The sequence below is a fragment of the Zosterops lateralis genome (assembly GCF_965231275.1).
Source record: "Zosterops lateralis genome assembly, chromosome: Z".
NCBI lineage: Eukaryota > Metazoa > Chordata > Aves > Passeriformes > Zosteropidae > Zosterops > Zosterops lateralis.
In genome coordinates this window covers 310,387-327,914 of record NC_139800.1, presented here as the reverse complement: position 1 = coordinate 327,914, position 17,528 = coordinate 310,387, and the positions used below count along the sequence as shown (strand labels likewise).

At 43.9% G+C, this 17,528-nt stretch overlaps 1 protein-coding gene across 6 annotated transcripts in view; it reads left to right on the top strand.

Annotated features, from left to right (window-relative positions):
* Window positions 1–17,528, top strand: part of LOC310922704 (E3 ubiquitin-protein ligase NEDD4-like) — an 86,917-nt gene that overhangs the window by 25,871 nt on the left and 43,518 nt on the right. For 3 of the 6 annotated variants that reach the window (XM_083883448.1, XM_083883447.1, XM_083883446.1), the window contains exons 3-5: window positions 10,358–10,439; window positions 12,281–12,319; window positions 12,749–12,802. Coding sequence is in view for 5 of the 6 variants with exons in the window: in XM_083883447.1 (XP_083739573.1) it covers window positions 10,358–10,439; window positions 12,281–12,319; window positions 12,749–12,802 (175 nt within the window). In the remaining variant the exon portion in view is untranslated. Of the gene's footprint in view, window positions 1–10,357; window positions 10,440–12,280; window positions 12,320–12,748; window positions 12,803–15,627; window positions 17,066–17,528 lie in introns of those variants that run through there. The other 3 variants (XM_083883445.1, XM_083883444.1, XM_083883443.1) reach the window with 1 other exon arrangement.

Genomic DNA, 17,528 nt, shown 5'->3' with positions numbered 1-17,528 from the left:
CACAGGTGCTGCCTGTGCGTTGGCTCAGCCCTTCGTGCAGCTCTGCTGCTCCTGCCAGCACAGGAAACAGCTCAAAGCCCGGGCTTGCAGAACCCAACCAGGTAATAGCTGGGGGAGAAGCCGGTTCTGAAGCTAAAATGAACCCAAAGCCAGTAATTTTCTTTTTCTGAAGGTTAATTCGGGCTTGACATTCTTGCTCTCTTAAGCCCGAGCATGACAAAATGCTCTACTGCAAATGTTCCAATCTGCTTAGAAGGGTTTTATCAGTTTGAAATTAGTGGTATCCAATTTTAGCTTTTATTGAAATGACTAATTTCTTAATGTATAAATGAGCCTCCCTGTGGGTTTTCCTGTATTTCTTTAATGATGCTTACAAATTGTTCATTAACTTGTGTATCTAGCTTAAAACTACATAAAAGCAGCAATTAAAAGTTTAATCAACTTCAGTGTTTTGGGTGAAATTTGCAACAAGCGTTCCTTTGGTAGCTGTGTGCAGAATATGGTATGCCAAAGCTTTTTTTGTTTTCTTTCTCTGAATGTGTTGTTTTGAAGAGCAGTTTTTGATGCTGACCATAAGCAACATAACCTCTGTCTTTCAAAATGAAGCTTAATCCAAATGTAATTTGTACTGAATCCTATTGAAGTGGCCTTAACATATTTTAAGGCAATTGGTCTCAAGTCAGTAGAATTTCTATAAAAGTGGAGAGTTAAAAGCACATTCCCTACATGTGTTTTTAAATTTGTTTTAATCTTTCCAATGAGTTAATGTACATTTGAAACAACGTTGGTATTGCCGAGCTGTGGAGCTGTGCAGGGCTTCAAACAGTTACCGTGTTCCTGCCTGGCTGTGAAAGATTAACTACAAGGCATACATTGTGTTTTGCATCTCAGTGGATTGTCCTGACCATTTTTAATCAACTCTACCATTATAAAACACTGCCTGGGGGCTTGCAGAGTCTGAAAGACATTTCCTTCTTGATTAAATCTAAGGAAAGTCTCTTACCTGTGTAGAGCACTGGAGAAACTTGTACTTTTTTTTCTGAAGATTGTAACAATAAAGAAATCTCAGTGCTTTTGGGTTTGTTATTTTGGGGTTCTTTTTGACTTAGGAAATCATTTTAATAGCAAGTAAGGATATCTTAGGACACTCAGGGGAAACCACCTTGCTCTCCACAACACCCTGACAGGTAAGTGCTGCCAGGTGGGGTCAGGTTGGATATTAGGGAAAACGTCTTTCCCAAAAGGGCTGCCCAGGGCAGTGGTGGAGTCCCCATCCCTGGAGGGATTTAAAAACCATTCTGATGTGGCACTTGGGGACATGGATTTGTGCTGGACTCAGTGATCTTAGAGGGCTTTTCTAATCCCATAGCTTCCTATGATTCTGCTGATAGTTCAGAAATGTATGGAATTACATTGCAATGACACAAAGTAACTAGAATGTAGAGTGGATTAGTGAGCACCCTGAGATGCTGGATAACTGTGGGGCATTTCATCTGCAGTGGAGGTGGGCATAAGAGGCTGGGTAGTGTAGATGTAAGTGGAGTTCTGTAACCTGCTTTGTATTTTGCCCTGTAAAATTACAAGTATAATATGATACATACTGATGGTGAGCAGATACCGCAGATTGGGATTTTGTGAATTTAGTATCAGCTTGCTTGTGTGAATGTTTGATGTTTATTTTCTTTTCATTTCCTTCCAACTTCTTAATTGAAGTGTCTTGATAAATTTTGTACAAGAATCCAGATACTGTCTGGACTCAGATTGTGAGTATCCCATAAAGGTACAGCTGATGGGGTGCCTTAGCTACTGTATTTTGCTTTCTAAATCATGAAGTAAGTGAAAATTGTGGCTGTCTGGAAGTTGAAAATGTGAAGTGCTTTTCAGTAAAAATTGCAGATGTCAGGGAGCTGTGCTTCTAACAGCGTAGGAGTTTGTTATGTGTTGCCTCAGGGCTTATTGCTTTTATTGTTTTTTTTTCTGAAAAGCCCTTTTTCTGGTTTGATTTCATATGTCCAGGATCCATGATGGAGCTGGGGAAGGCAGGCTCCAGGCTGCTGGTAGGATTGTAAGTGCTGTACACTGCTGTTGTGAGCAAGGCTGCTTGAAATGTGGCTGAAATCTTTAATTCATGTGTGTACTGTCACTGTGGTTTGTGATGGGAGGAGAGCACACCAAGCTGTGGCTTTGCAGATGACAAAGATGGCAGGTGTTTACCTTATATTCCTTTATTCCTCTATTCCTTTATGTCTGCTATCACTGTTTCTAGTCCACTTAGAGTTATAGTTTATGTGGTTTTAACTACGGGAAGAAGGGTGGTGGAGGCTGTACCCTGGAGCTGTCTCCTCCAGCACTTGTTCTGCCTTGGAACTGGATTGGCTCCCCTGATGAGCAGAGACAAATCCACGGAAGGGAGTTGCTTTCATAAATTAATCAAACCATTTAAAAAAAGATTCTGGCTCCTGAATGCCTCTTCAAATGACCTGCCTCTTCAGCACTTGCCTGTGTGCCAGAGGGAGAGTGCTGTGTGCATCCTGGCTGAGGGAGGTGGAGCAGAGCAGTGACAGAATTCCCAGAGCCACCTGACTAGAGGGCAGTTGCTCAAGTAGGAGAGAGTTCATACTGTGTTGTTGTTTTTTCCTTTTTCTAGCTGATTTGCAATGGAACTTTTTCCAGTGTAGTGGAAATGAAATGTTATTAACAGTGTGGGGAGGGAAAGAAACCTGCTGAGACCTTCCTCAGATCCAGCTCTAGCTGGACTTGGGAGTGCTAAAGCAGCCTCTGTTTTAGCAGCACCCATGGCTCATGCTTTCCCTGTGGAACAAAGTGTGCTCCCATAAAAGCTGTAGATATATAAATATATATGGGGTGTAGGGAGCAGCCGTGGGCAGGTCACTGCTGGCTGCAGAGCCAGATGTGTGTGCCCACCTGGGAAGGAGGGGAATTTTGTAAAAGCAGAGCCAGTGCTTTCCCAAAAGTGTCTGTTTTCAGTGGCAGTGCAGCTCCAGGAATGGCACGGGGCAGAGCTGTTTGCTTCCACCGGGGGAAATGCTCTGGGCTTACCTGAAAGAAGCCCTTGATGGGACAGCGAGACAAGGACTTGTCTCAAGTGTGTGGCCAGTGTAGGAGAGGGTGCTGGCATAGGAAGAGATGAAAGGCTGCTCAGCAGAAATGTGCTGGATCATGGATAGTTTTATTTGTGAAACCTTAGCGTTGATGCTCGTACAGGTGTGTGGAATGAATGTTGGGCTCCAGGTGTGGCACAGGTATCGGTGTATCCACGACACTGCTGCAGGCGTTTGATCTCCCGGGCAGTGCCTGGCCAGCAGAGGGCACCAGAGAGTTTCCCTCAGCTTTCCTTGTGGCTCCTGGGCAAATGAGGCTTTGAGGTTTTTCACCAAAATCAGCAGGTTTTTACCCATTTCTACATGTCATGTTCTTTAGGATGCACTGGGTATGTATTTCAGGAGCTTTCAATGGAGAAATTCTGCTTATTCGAGGATGTGGTCTTGCTACTTAACAAGAGGACTTGGTAATAATTGCTTACAGTTATAATGTCATAGTAAAAAAAATTCTCAACAGAAAAAAATCTTTGTACAAATACAGAAACGTAAAATGTTTCTTGTAACTTGAAGAAAGGAAGCTTTTGTGTTCAGCTCCTCAGCTTTCCCACCTGCCTGCTTCTACTGTGATCTGTGAGTTTACCTGAATCTGGTATCTTTAAAAGAAAAAGGGGGCACATCAATAAAATCATCTAAGGAAAACCTTTTGGTCTTAAATATTTAAGGCAGAACTACTTGCTGAGCTTTTCTCTTCCAAAAGCCAGGTGTCATGGAGTTCTCTCTCTCCTTCCCCACCCCCGTTGGATTTTGGAACTTGTTAAGATATTTTGGGAGTGTGAAATGGCATAGGAAGATCTGTGCATACATCAGCCCCTCAGCTCCAGGGGATGATGTATGCGTATTCTTTTAGAGCATGCATCTAACCTTTGCAAAAGAAATGGCCCCGGGGACGAAAAAAGCCCATATTTACACTTCCATCTGTTTGGGAAGCTTAAAATATTCTTTATGCTCTGGGAGACTTCCAAGAGAGCAAGAATACAAAAGGAATCCATCTCGTTACCCATTATTAGAACACAACATGGTAAAGGAAGGTGGAGACACTGGAGGTGGGGTTTGAGGTGTAATTTTTAACTCCTTTTTTCACCCACAGGCACTTCTTAGCTGTCTGTGATGTGAGTCATTATCTCTAGCAGCTCTTGGTAAAGCCTTGCTACATTTCTTGTAGAGTCAGAAGAAGTGTGAGCCTTTCTTTGCAAAATAAAACAGTAGAAGGGAAATGGGAGGTCTGTAAAATGACTCTGGGATTTGGTATGGAGGAGTGAAATTTTGGGATGCTTAGGCACAACGGATTGCAAGTTTGGCTTTGCGGTGAAGGGTAAGGTAAGGTTTTATTTTCTTTTCAGAAGCTGATGTTCCTTCATCTTTGTGTTATTGGACACTGTGCTTTGCTTTAGTCACAGGACGCGAGACTTGTATGACAGTGAGGACAAAATCTTCTTTCTCTTTGAGAAAAACTCTTAATGGATGTTACTCAGTACAGGCAGAAAGATGAAACCTGGGAGACTCATGCTAAAATAAAACCAGGGAGCAAACACAGCCAGTGTGCTCTGGAGTGTTCCTTGTAGTTAATTGCTGTGTATTTCTATTGTACTTCTCCTTTCTTACTGTGCAGGAATGGGGAAAGTCACCAGGGGAATGGTTATTGGGATAAAATGATAGTGACTGTAAAAGGTTCTGCCTTAGAACATTGTTTTTACTGTTCTCCATAAAACTTGGTTAGAAGTATCACATTATAATTCTAATCTTCTTTAATGATGCATATTTTGGGGGTTTGTTTCCCTCATCTCTGAATCTAAAAGTGACTAAGCAAAATGTTGGGATTTTTAAAAATTCTTGGAACTTTTTAAGCTGCAGTAAGTGCATGCACAGACAGAATTTCTCTAAGTGTGTTTAAATTATTCTGAAAAACATTTTGATGCTCACAGAATTTCCTCTTACCGAGCATAACCTGCTTTTCAGCCCTGATGTTAGCTGCTATCCAAGGGGCTCCCATGATTTTGTGGAGACTCCTTGAGATCAGTATTTTTGAAGATGGTATGTGGTACTGATCTGAATATGAAGGTGGTGGTCTTGAAGGCATGTTGTCTGTAAAAGCAGTTTCCACTGGCACAGTCTGTAGATTGACCAGTGTCCATGCAGAGCACCTGGACACATCTGCCTCTGTCCCTGCCCACGGGAGGAGGGATGCCCAGAGCCCTCAGCCAGCCCAGTCCTTGGGGAGGAGGTGGCCTGAGGTCAGAAATCTGAAGGTGGTCATTTTGGGGGTTGTTGAAACATTCAGCTCCTGTGACTCAGGAGCAGAGGGAGGCACGTGCCTTAAGGGCTCAGTCAGGAGGTGGTTCTATGTATACCTGCACTGAGGAGAGTGCAGGTGGGTTGGATGGAGTGAGGGGTGGGAAAAGAGGATGGATGAAGGTTACTGAGAGCCAAGTAGAGGTCCCCTCAAGACCAGGGAAAGAATCAGATTGGGATGTGGCTTTGGGCAAGAGGCTTCTCTGCATTCATGTTGGAGTGTGCCGGGATTTCTGTAACCAAAATTACAGGAGCTGTCGATCAGTTCCTTTGCATACGTGAGGCAGAAAATGGGCAGCACGAAGGGAATGGTTCTGTGTGTCTTACAGCAGCAAAATTGTCTTGTGCAAGACTATTCCAAAGGAAACCAGCCGGGCTATTTTGAAATGCAGAGTTTGCCTCCATGTGACAAGCCTGGCATTCACGCACTTGCATAACCAGCGTTACTAAATTTTATGTGTGGGGAGGCGGTTTCAGCTTTTAAAATAAAAATAGAGCCATGTAGGCCTTAGTAGTTCCATTGTTCTTTTACATGTGCCTGTGCTCTCCACCCCCTTCTTTTGGAGCTTAAAATAAGTAAATAATACATCATGTCACTGGCAGAAGCTAGTTTGAGACTTGCTTTCAAAACTGTTTCAAAAGTACAGAGCAAATGGGATTGCGGACTCAAGTGAACAAATGGGACTCTTCATGGGCCCCAGTTTTACACTGCTCCAAAGTAATGTGATTCTTAAAGGAGGCTTATCTTCCTTGAGATTTTTGCTGGAGTTTCTAAGTCATCAGTGCTTTTGTTGTCCTCCAGAAGAAGAGCTGGAAGCTTGCCTTCTCATGCTGAGATTCAAATGAAAGATGATAATTATATATCTACAGTTGCTTGAGCTTTAAGAAAATGCCAGATACTGCAAGTTGGCAAAACCATAGGAAATAGCTAATTCTGGATGTCTGAGGGATTCCAGAGGTCAGGAAAAGGATTTCTTAAGACTTCAGATTGTTTTGATGGCTGTTGTTCTGCCAAACTCTCTTTGTACTAACTTGTGATTATGATTAACATAACTTTCATTATTAGCATTGTTTTCTTAGGATTCCCTTTTATTCTCCAGAGAACTGTTATCAGCTTCAAGGTTCTCCTGATCTTGACAGGCATTGATGTTCTCTTTAGGTTTTGGCTGATCATGTTTGGATAGATGAGATTTTAGTGCTTTTAATCATTTTCCATTTTATAGCGAGGAACGTTTTAGATAGGTGTTCACAAATCAACTCCCCTTCACCTCCAGTCACTGGTATGATGGTGGCTGGGCTCATTTCTCTTTTGAACACTACTTGGTCCTTTGAGATTTCTCTTTGTTGCCCTAAATGTAGGTTTATTTTGCCCTGTGGTACAGTCGGGTCACATCTTGGGCACTGGCTCTCTGTCAGTCTGTCCTGTCCCTGTGCTGGTGTCTCTGTGCCTGCAATGCTGTTTGGGGGCTGCCAGTGTAACTCTGGCTGTGGGCTGGCCATCTGTAGTGTCCCCAGGCTCCAGGCTTGTGCTTCTTTTCCTCTATCCATTTTCTGGTCTTGCAGTGATTCTACCAGAACACTGAGATTCCACTTGGATATTTCCCACATTAACAGCCTCCTAGCAGTCCATGACTGTCAATTTGTTGTGCTGCAGGTTTCACTAAGATGGCATTTTAGTGCTGGTACTGGTGTGAAAATTGCTGTAGAGAAAGTTTTCTACTGGCATTTCCACATTCACTCCTTTATCCTCTTCCCCAGGCACACCCAGTACTTTTCCTCAGTGATCCCTGCAGCGAGTTTTCCTGGCAAGGTGCAGAACTGTTAGTTCTGTGTGTCAGATACACTGTGTTACCCATGTGAGTGGAAGGGCTTCATTCTGCTCATCCACTGCCACACTCCTGAGCTTTTCCAGCCCACCCTTTTAAATCCTGATGCAAATCCACAGTTCAGGGCTGACACTGGTGTTCACAAGCAGCTCTGGGATGAGTTGCTTTATCTTCCACTTGTTTTTAGAGCACAGTGAAAGTGTTCATGCACCCCTTGGAATGGTGTTTTCCAGGAGTGCTGTAAGGGGGTTTATAGTGCTTTCTTGAGGAATGAGTGTGTCTACCTGAGGAAAGTCAAGAAAGCACTATCTCATTTTAATCCCCATCTCCCCTCCTTTTAATCAGTCAGTTTCAGGGTGAGAATATCTGACAGGTACAACTCCAGACTGATTCCAATCTGCTTTTTGTTCTCAAAAGTTACAATCATAGAACTATAGAATATATTGAGTTGGAATGGACTCATCAGGATCATCGAGTCCCAGCTCTTGGCCTTGCAAAGAACATCCCAAGAATCTCAGCATGTTCCTGAGAGCATTGTGCAAACTTGCCTGATTGATCTGTTGGGGTTTTCTGTGCTCTCAGCAGGTGTCTCATTTATTATTGTCTTCTGTCATCTGAATCATCAGGATTTCCTTCCTTTAACACATCTGCAGGCACCGTGGTGACACAGGAATCTGGTATTTTACTGCTTGTCTTCACATCTATTTCATTCCAGTTTGTGGATATCCAGTGTTTTCCAGTGACTTTTAAAAGACCAGATGCAGTATTTCATTCTTTCGCAAGTTTTCCTCAATATTCCTGATTTTCATGTTTTTGTTTAATAGGCCTTCCACGTTGGTACTGATTTTCCCTTGCGAAGATGCCGCTTTTATCTGGAATACTTGTTATTAGCTGGGCTTTTAGGGTGCAATTAACCACTAAAATTTCCTCAGTGTTTCTACTGCTGCTTTGACACGTAGCGTCTGTTCTCTGGGATTCCAGTTATTTTGTTTTGCTGCTGTAGTTATGTTCTTAATTTGGGTTCTGCCTTCTTCCATTCTTTGCCCATTCTTTGATTCCTTCACCAGTTTGTTCCCCAGGCAGTCTCAGCTGGTGTGTGTTATTTTCTCCTGTAGCTCGTTTCATTCTCCCTGTGTCTGTGTGGATCCCAGGAGCCCTGGTTGTGTTACCTGCAGAGCAGGATCCAAACTGCTGGAGCTCTACAGACCCCTGGAGCTGCTCAGTTCGTGGCACTTGCAAATCAGACTGCTTCTTTGGTTGTTGGAATCTGAGCCTGATTCTAAGGAATAAGTTTCTTAAAAGCTTTACAATGCTTTTTATTTCTTGACTTCTGAACATAAGAATTTTAATACTAGTCAGGTGCATTCTAGTCACTAAGAGGTCCTGTAACTGCAGGGTGAAGAATTGGCATATACTGACTATGTGGGTGAGCTCTGTGTTCCCCATGGGCTGTTGGGGCTGGGAAGGGACCTCTGTATTCCTCTGGCCCATTGCCTTCAGCTGGAGCCCCTGTGTGCTGCCAGAAGAGCTGCTCTGCCCCGGGGCTGGGCAGCAGTGCAGGGCTGTGTGAGACAGCCCCTGGGGCAGTGTCAGCTTTCCCTGCTCTCCGGTCTCCGTTTGTTTTAAGTAAACAAATGCGTGTAAGTAAACAGTCTCAAATATCCAGTCATTTGGGTAAACTCCAGCTTCACCTTCAGGACCAGGAGCTTGGCTGCACAGCTCAGTCTGACTCACTCTGTCCCTGCTTTTAGAGCAGGCAGAGATGTCAGTAGTCTGTTCAGTAAAGGCAAGATCTCCTTACTGAAATTTGTAATAAACTTAATTATTCTCTAGGTTTTTTTTTTTTAATAGAAATCTAAAAAATAATCTGTGCCACTTTCACAGTTTTCATTTTCTGTAGGCAGGAGATTCATCCAGGGTATTTTAGCACTAAAAAACAGTAGTATTTTAAGGTTCCTGAAAACAACATTGCCCAAATATGGATTGATAACCTAAATCTGGGAGGATAGCTGTAAATATTAGCACAGTACATCAAGCAACTCAAAGCAGCATCAGCATTTCTTTATAATCACTTTGCTTTCTTCTAGACCTTGGTGCTTAATGCTGAACTTAATTGTAGTTTAAGTAGGTGTATTTATGTGCATCTACTGATAGGAATAATTAATCCAACAAGATGTCTTGTTTATTCTTGTTTACAGCTTTGTGGCATTTTATATTTGATACATGGAGCATCCACTATAATGGACACGCAAGTGCCGATTGTTCTGTCATGATACTGTCACAAAATAGTTCCTTAAATTCAGAAAGTATCAGCATTTGAATGACTTGGTTGGAAAATCTGAGTGTCTGGGGGTATTGTGAGTGTCTCTTGATGCTTTCAAAAATCCTTGGCTCATCATCCAGCTGGGTGTGCTGCAGCCTTGAGGGAAGCACCAGAGCAGCTCAGGGTCCTGGTTTTCCTCAGGCACTCATTTCCTCCCTTCAAGCAGAGACTGCTCCAGTTCCACTCCTGACACTGTACCTGCATGAAGTTCATCTGCTCCTGCAGGATGCTCTTCCTCCAGTTTAGAGCACAGAACCATGGAATGGTTTGTGTTGGAAGGAGCCTAAAGGCCGTCCAGGTCCACCCTCTGCAGGGCAGGAGCAGCTTCCACTAGAGCAGGTTGCTCTCTGCCCTGTCTCTCTGAATCACTGCTGGTACTGTGCAGCTTGGTTTTATGGTTCAAAAACAATTACAGCCGCTGCTTCAAAATGCTTCCTGTTGTACTTCCTGTCAGCCTCCAGGGGTTACCTGCAGCCAAACCCCACGGCTCCCAGTTTTCCCTGACTGATTTTAATGGAGTGCTATGGGCATGCTCGTGGGCAGGAGCTGTGTGGGAGCAGGCAGGGACAGAGCTGCAGGGAATGACTCGGCTCTTATGGGCAGGGTTTAACTGAGCACGTTCAAACATTCATTTTCAATGTGTTGGTAGTTTACTGGAGTTCTGAGCTTTCACTGAAGACAATTCCACTAGAAGTGTTTGGAGGTGCTGTTGTTACCACGTTAAATGACAAATTCCTTCTGCAATGCTCTTTGGCTGTACCATTGTAGCCCATTAAATCTGATTTCTTCTTTTGCAGTGACCCCTATGTGAAACTTTCCTTGTATGTAGCAGATGAGAACAGAGAACTTGCTCTTGTGCAGACCAAAACTATCAAAAAGGTATGTACATACTCTTTTTAATTCCATGGCTTTGGAAGGATTAACAACACTGGAACATAATTGTATAACATGGTGCAGCATTAATTAAAATCATTACATACATATATAGCAGCTGGATAAGGTGGTTTTCTCCAAACCAAAATCAGAGAACAGGTGTCTGCACCTCAGTGTGTCTGGCCTGGAGACAGCACCTAACATGTTGCATTTTGTTCCCTAAAGCTCGGCTTATCAAATGCCACTGCACCATTCACAGGTTCTTTTTTCAAATTCATATTTCTTTGAAAGACATGGCTGAAAGAAAGGACTGAGAAATTCTGCTTTAATTAGAGTTTATCTGACTTGTAACAAAAAAAGATCATTCTGTTAAAATTTTCCATTTTCAAAATATTTTCCTAATATGGGAGTTTAAAACAACCAGATGACAGAAGATATGCTATAAGAAAAGCCTGGAATTTCTTACATTTTTAATTACAACCAAAGCTGGGTTTTATTCATATCTCAATTTTAGTTTGCACCAACAAAATTCCACCAAGAGATATTTGTCATTATCAGCCAACTAAGAGTGGGACCTGTAAAGGTGGGAGAGATTTCTGTGAGTTGCCAGGCATTTACCCAGGACTCTGCTGCCTCCTCCAGCAGGTTTCCCTGAACTCTGTGGTTAAGCAGCATTTGGAATTAATGGATTATCAATGGGCAGCAGTGCTTTGGTAAACTGTTTTTACCCTCTCTTGCCAACAGCAGTAGCATTTGATGAATACAAGTGTTTAAAACGTAACATTGTTTTCCTTCCTGCTTCTTTTAATTTATTTTTCACTGAATACATTGTGCTCCTTCAGAGAAAGAAGCTGAAAGTTCCTCTGTGCCCACAAGCCCATCCCTACCCTTCCCCTCATTGATTCACCTGCCCTTTACTGTGGTCTTTTCTTGGAGGAAGCATTTCCTGCTCTGCCATGAGGTCCTGTATGCCCAGTTTGTAGGGATGCAGTATAGTCAGCCCTCAAGTCCTGCACAGGAGGTACCCATTGGATCTACAGCAAGGAGTAAGATAAACAGCCAAGATTCCCCTTCTCCACCAGAACAGAATTGTCGTGGGTGTAAAGCCAATTTTTCCTGTCAGCTCTGCCCATAAATCTCTGCTGTGTGAGAGCATGAGGGAATGATTTGGCATGAGCACAAAAACATTGGACAGATTGTCCAATTGTTTTTATACTTACCCAAGCTTGAATTCCCCAGATTACTGTTTGTAGTTCTCATCTCTTTTTTATCAATTTGTTATGTCATGCTTGAGCTCACTTCAGCTTGCAATCTATATGCACATTTATTCTGTGCATTTTAGTCAGGTTATTAAAATTAAAATCCTTGGACTGGGAGGAGATTGGAAGAATATCTTGCCAATTCTAAGGACTAACCTCTTCTTTTGGGTTGTTTTTTTATTATTATTTTTCTGTTTATTTCACGGTATAAATCTGAGCATATTTTTGTAGCCCTAAAGTTACCTTTGTGTTTAAAAAATACTTTTTTAAAAATCTGGGTTTAAATTAATCTTGAGAATGAAATGTCTTCAGGTTTTATTTCTATAGGTTTTCAATGATTTGTCTTTTAATCATCAATTTCTATTTATATTTTACATCTATTTTAGGATCATCTGACTCAAATATCCTCCCACATTTGGTTTACTCAATAGAGAACTTCTAGATGGAAATATATTTTTCAGTTTATTTTATTACATGCTTTTCCTTTTATTTCCCTAGAAAACTGTCACTTGCATGTATGTTTTTATAATTGCACACCAGGAAACTTAAAGAAACATCAGTATGTAAATACTGTAATTTCTTTTACAGACACTGAACCCTAAATGGAATGAAGAGTTTTACTTTAGAGTAAGTTCCTCTTTATTTGTGGTCATTATTAGAACATGCACAGCTGATGTTATTTTCTATTTGGGCAGTAACATTGCTACTCAGTTGCAGACAATATTTTTCCAAAGAACAACTGTTGACTTTTAGTGTAGCTGTAGCTTCACAGAAGCAGCTCAGGTAGAATTTGGGGGGTTGCAAACATTAATCTCGAGCAGTGCCTGAGGGCAGACATGGCAGATTGTGCCTCTGGGATGGGAACTCTGGGAGAGCACTGCCACCAGTGGAATATTCAATTGCAGTAAGGTTCTGGTGCTCCAGTTGAAGTACAGATTTACATCAGACCTGTTAGTCCTGTCCTCTTTTCCTTGGTTTGATGCTGCCTGAGCTGGTACCCAGATATCATTTTAGTCCAGCTCCTGAACTTCCAGTGACATTTGGATTTTCTCACAGGTAAACCCAACCAACCATCGGCTCCTGTTCGAGGTGTTTGATGAAAACAGACTGGTGAGTGCTTGTCTTGGTTGTGTTACACTGGTCACAAGGCTCTGTGAGCCACAGCTGATGAGAATGCAACACAGCTTCAAGGTGTCTGGTCTGTTGTTTCAGTGAGCGTGCCAAGAAACACAAATAGATGTGTAAAAACCTTTTGAGTTTGGGACTAAAAGGGCCCCAAAATGGTCTTCCTCAGCCAGCCCTGTCACAGAGCAGTGAAACCCTCACTCTGTCCTTCTGCAGGCTCTGCACTTCAAACCAATAAAGTCCTGACCTTTTTAGTCGCTGCTAAAGCAGCTGCTTCAGTCCCTGATCATTTTAGTGTCCCTTTTCTGTCCTTTAAGACTTCTGCATCTTGCCTTGGGAGGTGCTTATCAGAGCTATATCTTGTCTACACAATGTCTGTGGGGAGGGTTTGAGGTCAGGGCAGAAGGATGCTCTGTTGGGTTTCAGTTCTCTGCCTCACAGGGCTCACATGGTGTTAGTGGGTTTAGTCTTTGCCTCTTCTGGAGGAGGCTTTCACCATCTGATTGCTGCTGGCTTCTGTTATGGATGTGATCCCTGGGAAAAGTGACACTGTCCCTCTGTACCATCAGGGTTAAATGTGCCAGTGCTTGGGGTTTGTCTTTTGAACATTGCAACACCATCCCTCTGACCATGAGATCAGGAATTAACATTTTCTGAGCTGGGGGCAGTATAATGCAGTATAACTTTTACTGAACTTGTTTACTTTCTGAGAATTAAGATCAGAGTTGTGAAGATATTTTCATTTAAAAAAAGACAGTGTGGAAGCATCTGTCTTCAACGAATAGGTTCTCTCCTTCTTTCTTCCTAATAAATGAAGAGCAAAGTTTACCCCACAAGCTGTAATCTGGGGAGAAAAAGGACTGGGCAGCCCAATGACTGCATCTTTCCTCAGGAGGAAATAAATTGGTGAATTGTGCCTCTACAGTGGGCTGACCAGAAGCGTATTTACTTATATATAATGATCATAATGACCACTTGCACTATTCAAACTGCCATGTGCCATTGGAATGCAAAGGTGCCACAGGAGCAGGGAGGTAAGTGAGAGAAAAAACTCGTGTGCAGTGACAGCTGGGACATGACAGGTTTGGCATAATCATTTCAGACATACTGTTTTGGATTTTCAAGTTTGTGTGTGCAGTACTGGCCTTACCCTGGAAGTTTCAGCACTTTTTATTGTTGAACTGATTTGTGTGTGTTCTCCTTTTGGTCTTGCCTCAAGTCAGTCTGTCCTTGGGCTTGGAGCCTCCTGGCCAAGGCAGCACCTGGGGTTAGGAGCTATGGCTTTCTTTGCAGGAGGTCTATGGCAAGGGAATTACTTTGGGGGGTTTGGAGTAGCAGGTTTCCATCAGGTTGTGTTTATAGAATGAGACACTGAACTGATTATTTTGGCTTTACTCTCACATACTAATTGTTGATACTTAAATGGCTTTTCTTGGGAGGACGTTGTTCCTTCTTCTTGTTCCCAAATTACCAAAGCACACTCTGTCTCTGCAGGTGTCCTTGCCTTTCTTAACAGAGTGAATGTGATGTAGTTTCATTTTGGGTGCAGAGACTGTGTTCCTAAGTAATATGTTTTAGCTGAAAAATAAGATAATCTAATACCAGCACCTGTGCCTCTACAAGGCAATCTCCAGGACCTTTGCTGTGTGGAAGCTGTTCACATTTTTGTTGTGTCTCATAATGCACATAAAACAATGTGGGATTGTGCTGGGTGCTGGCAGTTTGGTCAGTTTGAGCAGCCATTGGTGTTGGCATTGGTAATTTTCTGGCTCTTGAAAGCAAGCTGCTTGCAGGCAGAGTTCAGATATCTGGGCACAGGACTGACCCGCTACATACAGGTTTTCAGAGCTGTTGACAAGATTTCAGCTTTCCAGTTCTCCCAGGGAACAGCTGTCCAGGCCTGAGATGGAGCTGCACTTCTGGTTAACCAGAGTTTCTTTTCTGGTATGTGCTGAGAAGCGTGAGTGCCCTCGGGGCACTGAGTATCTTTGTTGTAGCAGAGCTGATTTAGGGTGATTGGTTCACATTCTGGCGTATCCTGGCTGCCTGTCCTTCTCCTGAGCTCTTCTGGCTCTCGGAGGGTGTAACTGTACTCGGGGCTGGCAGTGCCACGCGTGCTGGCATTGCTGACTCCCTCGCTGGAGCCCGGCCAGGAGCAGGCAGTTCTCTGCAGGCTCTGAGACAAACCAGTACAAACGGACATGCAACACCCAGCTCTGCTCTTCCCTCTCCCGTACTGCCTGGTAAATCTGGAAAAGGAGCTTTGTGTCTTGCTGTCCTGCACGTTTCTGCTGGTTTGACTGTGTGAGAGATCTCTGCCATGTGTATGATTGCTTTGTTTGTAGTTACTCAGAGGGGAGCACAGGTTATATTGCTGCTATAGATATATATGTTGCCTTTTTAAAGACAAAAGTTTGTTGCTTAACTGTGTTATGAGCATGGTTAAAATTGAAAGCATAACCATGTTGTATTTATTCCTGTTCTGCCATGACAGCCCAGAGCTGTAACAAACCAAAATGTTACGCTTGAAAGAATTTTCCTCATTTGCATGTGGCGTTGACTTAAACTTTTAACACAAAATGGAAGTGTTTTTGTTGTAGTTACATTTTTGTGCAAGTGCTTTCTCCAAGTGTGCCCTGTGAATCTGATGTGGTTTAGATTTATAGCAGTGCTGAGTGTATTCGCTGCCTTGGTCAGCTGCGAGAGCTCTCCCACTGGGGCCACTCCTCCCTGATGGAAAAGGAGCAGCTGGGAAGGTGCTGTTTCAGGCTCTTGCTGGTATTAAAAAAAAAAAAAAAAGGAAAAAACAAACTCCTCACACTCTTACATTGGAGAGGGGGAAGCAGGCCACGTGACTCCCACCATCCTACCCTATGTCACCATGTGTGTAGGAGCGCTGACTGCTCCTGCCCAATCATGCCTGGAATGCTGCTTGCCACTTGGGCTATTTCTGCTATCTGTCGCTCCCAGGGCTGCAGTGCTAACCGTTTGGCAGATGGGACACTTTTTCTCGGAGTTTATGTCTTTGGTTTTTAACTTCTGGCAGTGCCTGAATTGTCGCTGTTCTCCCTCTCCTTTTCTCCTCTCTGTAAAACCATGGCCCATCGGTTGCGGTTTCATTTTGGCTCTGGGAGAAGCAACACGGCCCCCGAGTCGGAGATCCTCGCCCGGGAGAGAGAAGATGACTTTTTCATGGCATTCCACACCTTGCCCAGAAGGAGCAGCCCTCACGCCTTCTCGCGGCACGGGGCGGATTGTGGCGGCGAGGGAGATCTGCACGAAGTGGGCTCCCTGAAGAGGAGCACATCCATGTTTATCCCGCAGCTGCTGAACGGCCTCGACGTGCGCCCCACCAGGAGCTCCTCCATGCAGATCTCGCTCCAGCGCAAAGCTGCCGACGAGAGCGCGGCCCCGGAGTCTCCTGAGGAGACGCTTCCCTGTCAGTTGTCAGACTCCAGGGAGCATTATCCATCCCCTGTAGAAAACTGCTCTTCTCCACAGGCGACTCCTGAACGTTCTTCTCCTGGGCTGACAGAAGAGTCAGGGCAGCAGACAGAGGGAACTGTTGGCTGTAACCGTAGGATATTTTGCAGTGTTCCTGCTAATAACCCGAGTGAGGAGGCTCTGCTGACTGCCCAACGAGAAGAAGCAAGTGAAGCGCCTTCGGGTTTAAACATCAGCGGTGTGAGGATTCAGCATCGGGCCTCGAGTGCAGATGTGCCTCAAGTTACTCTACTTCCCTTTGGTCCTGAGGCTCCAAATAACGCTCCCACCCCTGAACCCCGGCGCTGGTCCCTGCAGCATGTGCCAGATCTGTCAGCAAATTCAGGGAAAAAGTTCTTTGTTCTCCAGTTACAGCAGCCACAGACAAGTGGTACAGGCACGGGAGGTGGAGGGAACTTTGGCTTTACTGGCACAAAAGGGGACAGATTGGTCAGGTACCCTCGGATACGGCTGGAAAGGAGTACTTCCTACCCTGTCCAGCCACCAGCAGAAGGAATTACCCCCACAGGTGATGGGCTGAATTCAGAACTGCCTGGAAACAGCAGGAACAGGGCAGAAATACCTGGAAGCAATTCAGTAGAGCGGGTGCCTCAGGGGCAGGGATGCTTGTTTAAAATCAGACCAGATCAAAACATGAGGCAGCAGCACTTCAGGATTCTGGTCACGCGTGGGGCTGAAGAACAAAGTCAGGCTGTTGGTAAGGAGGGTCGTGGCACCCCTGCTCCTACGGCAGCCGGCACCGCAGTAAGTATGAGTGTGCTGTGCTGGTAATGTACGTGTGCTGGTGAAACACAGACTGCCTGACAAAGGCTGCCAGCCTGGAGCCAGCTGCAGCACTGCCATTGGTAGTGCTGGAATGTTCTGCCTTTCTGGGGAGCAAGGCACGAATCATCTTTATTTCTGATCGAATGGAACTTTGCTCTCAGTTGTGGTTGCATCTAGTGTAGTGTTTTCAGATCTTGCTGTCATGTGTTTCTTAATTCACTGTTATGTCAGCTGGAAAGATTTTTTAAAATCAGAGCATTCAAATAGCAAATTAATGTTCTTGTTAGTTTAGCTGGCTGAGACCTTGCTGCATGAAGAACTCTTCATGCACTCTGGTTTTAGAAACAAATGCTGTGGCACTTTCTAGATATAATGGACATGTGTACTTCTACTCACTTTAGAAATGTGTATCGTAATGAAATAGTTGTTAGGACTGTGGGAA